The sequence below is a fragment of the Mytilus edulis genome, chromosome 11 (genome assembly GCF_963676685.1).
Source record: "Mytilus edulis chromosome 11, xbMytEdul2.2, whole genome shotgun sequence".
Taxonomy (NCBI): domain Eukaryota; kingdom Metazoa; phylum Mollusca; class Bivalvia; order Mytilida; family Mytilidae; genus Mytilus; species Mytilus edulis.
The window spans coordinates 64609915-64622823 of record NC_092354.1 but is presented as its reverse complement, the minus strand read 5'-3'; the positions used below and the strand labels follow the sequence as shown (position 1 = coordinate 64622823).

General features: G+C 33.2%; 1 protein-coding gene across 1 annotated transcript; it reads left to right on the top strand.

Moving 5' to 3' along the window:
• The first annotated feature begins 2963 nt into the window (after window positions 1–2963).
• LOC139496065 (heat shock 70 kDa protein 12B-like) lies at window positions 2964–11277 on the top strand. Its single transcript, XM_071284501.1, has 5 exons — window positions 2964–3056; window positions 7301–7619; window positions 8337–8558; window positions 9088–9241; window positions 9693–11277. Exons 2-5 carry the CDS (start codon window positions 7314–7316, stop codon window positions 10739–10741), a joined length of 1731 nt encoding a protein of 576 aa, XP_071140602.1. The 5' UTR covers window positions 2964–3056; window positions 7301–7313; the 3' UTR covers window positions 10742–11277.
• Window positions 11278–12909: the final 1632 nt, after the last annotated feature.

Sequence of the window (12909 nt, the reverse complement as noted above, 5' to 3'; positions counted from 1 at the left end):
TAACAGTACCAATTTTCTTGCACCAGATGCGCATTTCGACAATACATGTCTCTTCAGTGATGCTCGTGGCCAAAATATTTTAAATCCAAAGCTTATATAAAAGATGAAGAGCTATAATCCAAAAGTTCCAAAAAGTATAGCCAACTCAGTGAAAGAAATCAGAGCTTTGCATGAGGGAGATACATTCCTTAATTTATAATAATTTTCTATCATTTTGTTACAGCAAATGTTAATAATACAAAAAAATCCGTATTTCATGCCAGTACCGAAGTACTGGCTACTGGGCTGGTGATACCCTCGGGGACTAATAGTCCACCAGCAGAGGCATTGACCCAGTGGTAGTAATTAAATTAACAGTACCAATTTTCTTGCACCAGATGCTCATTTCGACAATACATGTCTCTTCAGTGCTGCTCGTGGCCAAAATATTTTAAATCCAAAGCTTATAAAAAAGATGAAGAGCTATAATCCAAAAGTTCCAAAAAGTATAGCCAACTCCGTGAGAGAAATCAGAGCTTTGCATGAGGGAGATACATTCCTTACTTTATAATAATTTTCTATCATTTTGTAACAGCAAATTTTAATAATACAAAAAATCCGTATTTCATGCCAGTACCGAAGTAATGGCTACTGGGCTGGTGATACCCTCGGGGACTAATAGTCCACCAGCAGATGCATTGACCCAGTGGTAGTAATTAAATTAACAGTACCAATTTTCTTGCACCAGATGCGCATTTCGACAATACATGTCTCTTCAGTGATGCTCGTGGCAAAAATATTTTAAATCCAAAGCTTATATAAAAGATATAGAGCTATAATCCAAAAGTTCAAAAAAGTATAGCCAACTCCGTGAAAGAAATCAGAGCTTTGCATGAGGGAGATACATTCTTTAATTTATAATAATTTTCTATCATTTTGTAACAGCAAATTTTAATAATACAAAAAAATCCGTATTTCATGCCAGTACCGAAGTACTGGCTACTGGGCTGGTGATACCCTTGGGGACTAATAGTCCACCAGCAGATGCATTGACCCAGTGGTAGTAATTAAATTAACAGTACCAATTTTCTTGCACCAGATGCGCATTTCGACAATACATGTCTCTTCAGTGATGCTCGTGGCCAAAATATTTTAAATCCAAAGCTTATATAAAAGATGAAGAGCTATAATCCAAAAGTTCCAAAAAGTATAGCCAACTCAGTGAAAGAAATCAGAGCTTTGCATGAGGGAGATACATTCCTTAATTTATAATAATTTTCTATCATTTTGTTACAGCAAATGTTAATAATACAAAAAAATCCGTATTTCATGCCAGTACCGAAGTACTGGCTACTGGGCTGGTGATACCCTCGGGGACTAATAGTCCACCAGCAGAGGCATTGACCCAGTGGTAGTAATTAAATTAACAGTACCAATTTTCTTGCACCAGATGCTCATTTCGACAATACATGTCTCTTCGGTGATGCTCGTGGCAAAAATATTTTAAATCCAAAGCTTATATAAAAGACGAAGAGCTATAATCCAAAAGTTCCAAAAAGTATAGCCAACTCCGTGAAAGAAATCAGAGCTTTGCATGAGGGAGATACATTCCTTAATTTATAATAATTTTCTATTATTTTGTAACAGCAAATTTTAATAACACAAAAAAATCCGTATTTCATGCCAGTACCGAAGTACTGTCTACTGGGCTGGTGATACCCTCGGGGACTAATAGTCCACCAGCAGAGACATTGACCCAGTGGTAGTAATTAAATTAACGGTACCAATTTTCTTGCACCAGATGCGCATTTCGACAATACATGTCTCTTCAGTGATGCTCGTGGCCAAAATGTTTTCAATCCAAAGCTTATATAAAAGACGAAGAGCTATAATCCAAAAGTTCCAAAAATAAAGCCAACTCCGTGAAAGAAATCAGAGCTTTGCATGAGGGAGATACATTCCTTAATTTATAATAATTTTCTATCATTTTGTAACAGCAAATTTTAATTACACAAAAAAATCCGTATTTCATGCCAGTACCAAAGTACTGGCTACTGGGCTGGTGATACCCTCGGGGACTAATATTCCACCAGCAGAGGCATTGACCCAGTGGTAGTAATAAAATTAACGGTACCAATTTTCTTGCACCAGATGCGCATTTCGACAATACATGTCTCTTCAGTGATGCTCGTGGCCAAAATGTTTTCAATCCAAAGCTTATATAAAAGACGAAGAGCTATAATCCAAAAGTTCCAAAAATAAAGCCAACTCCGTGAAAGAAATTAGAGCTTTGCATGAGGGAGATACATTCCTTAATTTATAATAATTTTCTATCATTTTGTAACAGCAAATTTTAATAATACCCAAAAATCCGTATTTCATGCCAGTACCGAAGTACTGGCTACCGGGCTGGTGATACCCTCGGGGATTATAGTCCACCAGCAGATGCATTGACCCAGTGGTAGTAATTAAATTAACAGTACCAATTTTCTTGCACCAGATGCGCATTTCGACAATACATGTCTCTTCAGTGATGCTCGTGGCAAAAATATTTTAAATCCAAAGCTTATATAAAAGACGAAGAGCTATAATCCAAAAGTTCCAAAAAGTATAGCCAACTCCGTGAAAGAAATCAGAGCTTTGCATGAGGGAGATACATTCCTTAATTTATAATAATTTTCTATCATTTTGTAACAGCAAATTTTAATAACACAAAAAATCCGTATTTCATGCCAGTACCTTTGATTTATTTATTTATTGTTGTATGGTTAAATCGTCCAGTGGCGAATATTTCATGCACTTCAAAGAAAGTGATCAAATTTCAAAAATAATTGTTGCAGGAGTCCTAAACGTACAGAGAGCGTAGCACTTTCTCTTCTAGCATCACTGCATTCCTGTTAGTACATAAATACAACAAAATTATCTGTCTATATATATTTATATTTATCTATCATGAAGGTATTTAAAAGTAAATATGAGATATTGTTAAATATCGGTCACAAAGGTATTTAATATAAATAGAAAAACTGCGAAGTATTTGAAAGGAGGAAGTTTCATTCATTTGATATGGTAGTCGAGTGAGTAAACTTATTTTTGTTTTGTAGCAAACATTTATTTTATTTTCTCCAGATTTTTATTTCATTACTCATTGTTTTTCAATAGACATGTGATAGAGTAGTTTTCGATGTATTAACTGTACTTTCGGTTCAATTTATCATCATTCTTAGGTTGTTGAAAGTCACCAGCAGTCTTTATAAGCTGTGAAGTTTAATGTTACTATTCGAAATAGATAATGATACGCGTATTTATTAGCAGGAGGGTTGAAATTTTGAGAAATTGTCAAACGATACCACACTTAACTATATTTTGATATGATCCCCTTTTTCGTCAACAAATGATATAGAATGTACAGCTTCTGAATTCATATGCAATGTATGTTTATTTTGGACGTCCATTGCAGCTATATATAGCCATACAACCTGACCAATCAAACAAAACCCCTCTTTAGAATCGATATTACAGCTACATGGGAACAATTCGAGTAACCACATTTTCATATGAATCGTAGTTCCTTCAGACACTTGTCAAAAACAAGAAGATCAAAGAAGCCAGGTTATTTAATTTCACTTTCAGATATATTGATGATGTTCTTTCCATTAACAATCCGAACTTTTCTGATTGGGTTCCATTAATATACCCACCAGAACTAGAAATTAGAGAGACCACAGACACGGCTTCCTCCGCCTCATTTTTAGACTTATACCTCGAATTTGACATACACAGTCATCTCAGTACCGGAATCTATGACAAACGAGACGATTTTAATTTTGAAATTATCAATTTCCCTCACCTAAGTAGTAATATACCAACTTCACCTGCACATGGAATATACATTTCCCAACTTATTAGGTATTCAAGAGCTTGCAGCTCCTATTCAGACTTTGTAAAACGTAACCAGTGTCTGAGCAGAAAGTTGATGAACCAGGGGTATGTCAAAGAACGTCTCGTCCTTTTCTAAAAAAGTTCATCGGAAGATACCCAGAACTTGTTGATAAATATTCCGTATCAACTTCACAAATAATACAAGATGGTCTTGAAGTATAGATTTTGCGTACTGCGCTGTCTTAATAACGTGTAATAGTATTATTTTGTTTGTCTTTATTAATATTACTTGTACTTTTAAGTCAGTTTTTTGAGATATTCTTTTGAAATGACTCTGTGGTTATGTAAAACATCATACTTTGAACGACAAAATTATTTCATTTAATATTATTATTACTTTTACTTATGGATCTTGACATACTATGAATGACAAAACTATTTTATTCAATAATACACTTTTTCTGTTAAGTCTGTTTTTTATGATATACATTTGACGTGAAACTGTACTTATGTATCCCGTCATACTTTGAACCACACAACTATTTTATTGATTATTATTACTTTTACTGTTAAATCTTTTTTCCGTTATATCTACTTAACGTGACTCTGCATGTATGTATACCGTCATACTTTGAACGACAAAATTATTTTTATGTCTACCTGTGCGAATTTCAAACGCGCAATTTTACACCAGTACTGAAAACCTTCTATCCTTTATGGGTAGACTTTACACAGATAAATTAAGTCGTATAAGAAAAACAAAATGAGTATGTTAAATTTGATGTATGCCTTTTTGTGTTTCTTCGTTACGCCTGTTGTTTTTATAGTGATATTAAGATGATAACACAACATTGAGTGCTGTACCCCTATTTTTGACATTTTTTACTCTTTGAGTATGTTTGTTTTGTTCATGCATCGTTGACAATGTAATGGAATTTGATACGACTGTCATACAAGTGAGAGGTTTAGCTAGCTATAAAACCAGGTTCAATCCACCATTTTCTACATTAGAGAATGCCTGTACAAAGTCAGGAATATGACAGTTGTTATCCATTCGTTTGATGTGTTTGGACTTTTGATTTTGCCTTTTGATTTTGGATTTTCCATTTTGAATTTTCCTCGGAGTTCAGTATTTTTGTGTTTTTACTTTTTTTCTATCCATATGCCACACTCTATCTTCAAGATTGGTAGTACAGTATATCCGCCCCATCAAAATAATTAAAAAAACATTGCTACTAAAGGAATAGTTATCAAAGGTAAAATGTTTATAATTTGATACGCCAGACGCGCGTTTCGTCTACATACGACTCATCAGTGGCGCTCAAACAAATAAGTTAGAAATCTAAACAAGTATTAAATTGAAGATCATTGAGGACCAAAAAATCCAAAAAAGTGTCAAATACACCTAAGGTAATCTATGCCTAGGAAAAAGAAAATCCTTAGTATTTCGAATAATTCATGATTTTTCAAACAGTAAATTTATAAAAAAAAAAATACCATATAATTGATATTCATGTCAACACCGAAGTGCTGACTACTGGGCTGGTGATACCAAACATTCCATAAATCAATATTTATATCAATATTGTATAGGATGCTTATCTTGCTTATCGAAACAATTTGTGTGCGTTACTTTTTTTTCATGTCATCTGTTTTCTTGATAATTCTCTAGATATTTTGTTAAGAAAACTTTTCTATTCTTATCGATCTGTTTGTATAAACATACATAAGTATTCAACTCAAAATGATAACTGGTAAGATGTAAATTCAAGGACTTCGATATAAGACAGAGATGCCCTAGCTAAAGTGGGTTTACTTTTGGATGTACAAGCTGTGAAAACATAAAGGCATGTAGTATTTCAAATGATTCTTTAGTTATCCGTATGAATTAGAGTCCAAGGGAAAATACATCAACTAGCGCAACAAAAAATAAAGATTCATAAATATGACAATATCCTGGCCACAGATAAAACAAAACGTTGAGAAAAAAGTACAACAGTCCACAAAACATGTAGTAGAAAACCTAAAACGTATCCAACCGAAATAACCTGGGTGAAAAACTACGTCATTTGAGTCTCTAATGGAACTAATGGAAAGTTACTTCATAACTGACATACACATGAGTTTGGCTCCGATTAGTAGAACAAATTCGTCGTCATCAGTAAAACCAAAAATGATAACGTCCTTATAACATCTTATTTGAATTTCTTCGTTATAATGTGCTCAATATTTCTGCTTCATATATATTTAAAACATGTGTATAATCGTTGTGTTTTATTTATTGAACATATAATTGAAACAAACAGAAATAAATAAAGATATACATATCATCTATCACTAATTATCATTTTCTGTTGTTTACATTAGTTGCCCCTTGAATTCCCTGAATTTAAACGTTGAATCATAATTCAGAAATAAGTATAAGGCATCTATTAGTAATACTATTAGTGTACTTTAAGTAACTGCATGATTTTGATTTTGATTTTTTAAAAACTTATTCTACAAATAAACATAAAACATCAGGCGATGTTACTACTTACTTAGTTTTGTTCACAATGTATCTATAATCTTGTCTTTTTGTACACCAGCCCTTGTAATCAGGATTTGGGTGAGTATAGAAAAGGAGATGTGGTATGGTTGCCAATGACATAACTCTTCACAATAAACCAAATGTTACAGAAATTAACAGCTTTAGGTAAACGTATGGCCTTCAAAAATGAGCAAAGTCCATACTGCATAGACAGCTATAAAAGGCCCTTACATCACAAATGTAAAACTATTAAAAAATAAAGGTCTGATTAATGTACAAAAAGTGAACGAAAAACAAATGTGTAAAACAGCAATAAAAGATAACCATTGAACTAGAGGCTCCTGACTTAGGACAAGCACGCACATTCATAATGTTGAGGGGTATAACATGTTAGCTGGATCCCAACCCTTCCCTAACCTGTGGCAGTGGTTTACAGTTCAAAATAAGATCGAACTATAAAAGTTAGATGAAAATGACTGAACTCATCAGCTGGAATAACATTAACGGTACCAATTTTCTTGCACCAGATGCGCATTTCGACAATACATGTCTCTTCAGTGATGGTGGTTGCCAAAATATTTGAAATCCAAAGCTTATATAAAAGATGAAGAGCTATAACCCAAAAGGTCCAAAAAGTATAGCCAAATCCATGAAAGGAATCAGAGCTTTGCATGAGGGAGATATATTCCTTAATTTATAATAATTTCTAACATTTTGTAACAGCAAATTTTAATAACACAAAAAAATCCGTATTGGAACCTCTATGCTGAATATGTTTACTCTTCAATATTAATTTGATTCTGAATTATAATTTTAAATAATGTGGTATTGTGGCTATAAATGCATACTTTTCCTACTTTATATGTCATATTCCATTTTAAAAAAGATCATTGATATTGCGTGTTTCAGAACATTATAATACATGATGGCAGATTCAAGGAATTACTTGATGGTTGCTGCTATTGATTTTGGTACTACATACTCGGGCTATTCGTTTTCAATGAGAAATGAGTTCGCAAAAGACCCATTACAAATACACACTGCAATGTGGAAGACTCGTCACTGCACGTCAGTGAAAACCCCAACATGCCTATTATTAGATGGGAAACGGGAGTTTGTAGCGTTTGGATACGATGCAGAGAATCAGTGGGCTGAATTGTTATTAGAAGAAGAACATGCTGATTACTTGTATTTTGAGCGCTTCAAAATGAATCTACATAATAACAAGGTATATTTCATATTTTTAAATATAGATAATTACATAAAATTGAGAATGAAAATAGGGAATGTGTCAAATAAACAACAGCCCTACCAAAGAGCACCTGTGAATTACCATAAGATTAAACAACCTTTTTTTCTAGAGGTTATTGATGTGTAAACCGGTGCGATAAAGTCCTAATCTAATTAAAAGTGCGATTGACTTTTATATTCAGTTTATGAGTACGAGCCATGGTTTTGTTCACTCATCAATGTAAATATAATGGAATTTGATGCGACTGTCATACAAGGAGGAGATTAAGCGCTATAAAGTCAGGTTCAATACACCATTTTCTACATTTGAAAATCCTGACTGTACCAAGTCAGGAATATCACAGTTGTTGTTCATTCGTTTGATTTGATTTATCATTTGATTGTGCTATTTGACTAGGGACTTTCCGTTTTGTTTTTCCCTCAGAGTTCAGTATTTGTGTGAATTTCCTTTTTATAAAAAGCTGACCCCACTCCCTTCCATTTTTTCCACAAACCACCACTATTTTCCATCTTGTAAGCAATAAAGTCATCACTTGGTACTTGTGACTTTTTGTTTTATAAAGGCTCATTTGTAAAAAGAATCGTAATCATAAAGGAGACAAATTAGCTAATTCGCACAGAACTGTCTATTACACTCGTTATAAAGATGTACAAATATGTATATTAGTTTTGTTAATTTTTTTTCATTAAAAAGAACATCACAAGTAGCATGATGCTAGAAGACATAACTGGGACAAAACGAATGCCAGCTTTCGATGTGTTTAAATTATCTATCAAATTCTTAGTGACACATTTGTTAGATCTTTTGAAAACACGAGGAAATATAGTCCAGCAAGACGAAGTTCAATGGGTCCTGACAGTTCCAGCAATCTGGACTGATAAAGCTAAGAGATTTATGAGATCTTGTGCTGAAGCAGTAAGTATAAAAAAAAGAAGATGTGGTATGATTGCAAATGAGATAATTCACCACAAGAGACCAGAATGCCACAGAAATTAACAACTATAGGTCACCGTATGTTTTTGTCATTTGTTTTAGCACTTAGTTATAATATGGAACCACATTTATTTTAGGAATATGACTTATAGTTTTCGTTAAAGCATATACGATGCAAAGTTAGTACACATATTTATATTCTTTTATTATTTTTCAAAGAAGGCACGAAAAGCCGACTCGGAATTTTACCTAATATTTAGCATTGGCAGTAGATGGGTATCAAATCGTAGAATAAAAAAAGGGGTTCGAACATCTGAAAAAAATTCCCTAACCTGACTATGGCTACATTCATAATATAAGACCAAAATAACAAATGAAATACTATTTTCAGGTTTATGACATTAAGTAACTTGCTGAAATTTGGCTTTTTACATTAAAAAGGGAGCTATGGCACTTATTCATTCATTTTGTAAAACGAATTCTCTTTGAAAGAATGCTCTGTTTATTAAAGGCTGGTATTCAAACAAAGAATTTGATCGTTGCACTTGAACCAGAGACAGCATCAATCTTTTGTCAATATTTACCCACTGAAAGACTAAATGGTTCGGTACCCGGTTTTGCAATGACTTCGGAGGGGACAGAGTACATGGTGGTTGACCTTGGAGGTGGGTGTTACATACATATTTAAACCGAATTTTAAAAAAAACATTATGATTGTAAAAAAGGATAAATCTATAACCTAAAAGACCTTAATTTTATACTAGTGAGTTTTAAGTTTTTAATTTTGAGTATTTAAGAACATTTGAATATAGATGGAGAATAGTTGACAACGAAACGTTTCCTGGGTTGATAATGCTAATTGAGGCTTGTAAATATCTCATAAAAAGGAAAAGGTTTGTTGATTAAATGTTTTTGAAAAGAAGACGCGTGTGTGCAAATATCATAAGCAGATATTTTGTCATCCATGACTGTGAATTATAAACCTAGAAATTTACTAAGATCAAAAATCAAATACAAGATGTATATCTTTTTATATTTAAGACGAATCTATTCAGTTCTGTTTATTTTGTTATATTACAATCTTCAACCACAGTTTGTATTTTGTCGTTCCTCTAGGCGGTACTGCAGACATAACAGTTCATCAGAAAGTAGCAAATGGTCGCCTGAAAGAAATACACAGAGCTATGGGAAATGATTGTGGAGGTACATCGGTTGATAGAAGGTTCTTCGATCTTTGTGAAAAGATCTTTGGAGACAAAATAATGAAATCATTGAAAGAAGAAAGCCCCCTTGCATATTTGGACTTGGTAAGAGAATTCGAGATCGTCAAGAAAACACTTGAAACTAAAAAACCTAAAGTTACTATAACAATACCGTTTGTTGCACTAAACACAATGTGCCAGGAAGTTCACAAAAAAGATCTACAGTCTGTACTTAAATCTTCCTCATACTCAGAGGAAATAAAACTAACACATGATAAGATTCGTATGAGCCTCGAGTTTTTTAAGGATCTTTATATACCTTCAATTAACAATGTGATAACTCTCATGAAAGAGATTTTAGGAGAAAAGACATTAAAAGGCGTGACACATTTGTTACTGGTTGGAGGATTCTCAGACTGTCAGTTTATAAAAGACGCAGTTAATACGGAATTCCCGGAGAAAAGAATAATTATTCCAGAAGAAGCCAGTCTTTCAGTGCTAAGAGGGGCCGTTTTGTTTGGCCATAAGCCAGAGTATATCCAGTCACGAATAATGCGATGCAGTTATGGTGTGAAAACAAATGTCCCTTGGGATAACAGAAAATATGATGAAAAACATTATGTAGTCATGGAAAAGGAGGAAAGGTGTGACAACATTTTTTCTCTTATCGTCGGAAAAGACGATAGCGTTGAAGCAGGAATGTTAGTTAAAAAATCTTTCTTTACACCTTTCAAACATCAAGACAAAATGGACATCATGGTATATGTATCTGAGGAGGCAACACCGGGATATATCGATGAACGATGTTCTTTGCTTTGTACACCGACAATAACTTTTTCTGACACCTGCGAGGATCAACGCTGGGTAGACGTAGAATTTGTCCTTGGAAATACGGAAATTGACCTTAAGGCTCATGATAGAATGTCTGGGGAGGCGATATCAGCAAAGTTTAATCTGATTTAATGATTATCAGCTTGAATGAATTATCAGCTGCGTCTTAAAAATCCCTGCTACAGTTAGGACTACCTCATAGATACATTCTAAATTTCATTTTGTACTGAAGAGTGTATTATCGTCGATTCCTTGCATAACTTAATGGTATACTAAGGTTTATATATTTTTACATTTTAAATATATTTCTCTTTCGCCAAAATTTTTGGCAGACTTGTAAACAGTGACATCCAAAAGCACAATGTTTTTGTCGGGGGAGGGGAGGGATAGTTATACAAAAAATCATATGTTTCGGTGATCTTACATCATACTTGTCAACCTGTGACGATGAAAATGCAGGTCATGACCTGCATTGAAGAATCAAATCTCAGGTCATAACGCGTACAAACTTTTTCGAGCTGAATTTCAGTATTTATGGTACATTTTCTTATAATGTATATCAAAGATACCAAAACATGAATGCATGTTCACTTGGTTAAGTCATTTTAAATCTTATTTATTATTATTTCATTGCACTTTTAAAGATTTTTATAAATTTGTGTAACACAGTCTTATGTTCTTTACTTTTTGTCATCATCTAAAATTTATTTATCAAATGTAATTTTAAAATGAGACTACTGGCTATGTAGCCTTTATACATGCCATGTAGAGGTATTATATTTATGAACATTCATATCTTAATTGAGAAGGAAATTAGACTATGATAAAATATAGTAATACAGTTAAAGGAAGTATAAATGTAAAAAATTGTATAAAGGTATAAAAATAATACAAAGTTATTTTTCAATATGTATTTGAGTTTTATATTTTTATGATTTAATCTTTTTCACTCATAAAACGTAAATATAAAAAATAATTTTGAATGGTGACAAATAAGGGGAAGTAACTCTAGTTCAAATATGTTTGTAAACCAGTAGTGCAATTTATTTACGACCTAAAGCTAAGGTAATTGGTGTTAATTAACAGTGTGTTTGACACCAAAGCTGTCGAGTGAAGCCATGCACTTAATGGGTCACTTATTTTGACAGTTTACATAGCTAGATGAACTGCCTGTTCATGGAAGAATTACGAATTTGCCGGTATTTCAAAGAAATATTACTTAAGAAAATCAATCTCAAGGCTAAGAAATACAGGTGAAATCGGGTCATTTTCGGAATTCCCGGGTTATTTCAATGACCCGGCGGGTGTCCCGGGTGATCCCTCAGAAGTGTGAAAATCTCGGGTCACACCCGCAGAATACGGGTCAGTTGACAGGTATGTCTTACATTTGTTTTCTTTTTATCATTGTTTGTTTGATAAACGACTACGTTATCTTAATTTATGTATTTGTATTTGCTGTTTGTGACAAAAAAAGTAAGTAATTGGACAGAATAGTAATGAATACGAGTTTTGTTTATTTTGACACGTATTTAGAATTTACCATATAGCAAAGAAACCTGGTTAAGATTGAAGATTCTATATTGATCTATGTCTATTTATTTTGAGGTTTGTGAAGAGAAAGTTAGCAGATGCTATTGTTACATATGTAGAAAAAAAATCAGATTTACAAAAGATAAAACATTTCTTAGAACAATTTTAGGATCCTTTTGTGACTTGATTGACCTGGAAACATCCAGGTTATAATATTGACTATCAATATTTTACATTTGTACCAGCTAATTGAAAGTGACGTTCTGTGAGAAGTATTGAGGTCTACCGCTAGTTTTTTTGTTCATCATCTAGTGTGAAGGCTACACTACCAGTGAAATATGTACATTTTATTTGCTTATTGGCCAGGGGTCCATATTCGAAGCACATTCACAAGGATTTCAAACACAGATAAAACATGAAAGTAATTAAGTTTTGGTTTTTAAATAGGCAACATATATAGCTCTATGGTCCACAAATTGTCAATAACATATGATAAAAGAGAGAGGGTTATCAAATGGTTAAAAGCTCATAAATGTGACATTGCCTTTTTGCAAGAAACGCATTTTGACGAAAAAGTAAGTAAAGAAATGTCGATACAGAAAGATTTTAATATATTCTGTAGTCATGGCACGACAGCAAGTAGGGGGGTCGCTATTTTATAAGGAGTAGTTTAAATGTTACTGTTATTAATGAAAATCGAGACGCTGACGGGAGAGAAATTCTGCTCAATATACAAATTGACGAAACAATATTTACGTTGGTATGTATAT

What these genes read in the sequence shown, in the direction of transcription:
- LOC139496065 (XM_071284501.1), top strand. Translation starts at nt 7,314, where the DNA reads ATGATGGCAGATTCAAGGAATTACTTGATGGTTGCTGCTATTGATTTT. An exon ending in TGAATCTACATAATAACAAG is followed by an intron (nt 7,620 to 8,336) that starts GTATATTTCATA and finishes TTCATTAAAAAG; the next exon opens with AACATCACAAGTAGCATGAT. An exon ending in TGAGATCTTGTGCTGAAGCA is followed by an intron (nt 8,559 to 9,087) that starts GTAAGTATAAAA and finishes TGTTTATTAAAG; the next exon opens with GCTGGTATTCAAACAAAGAA.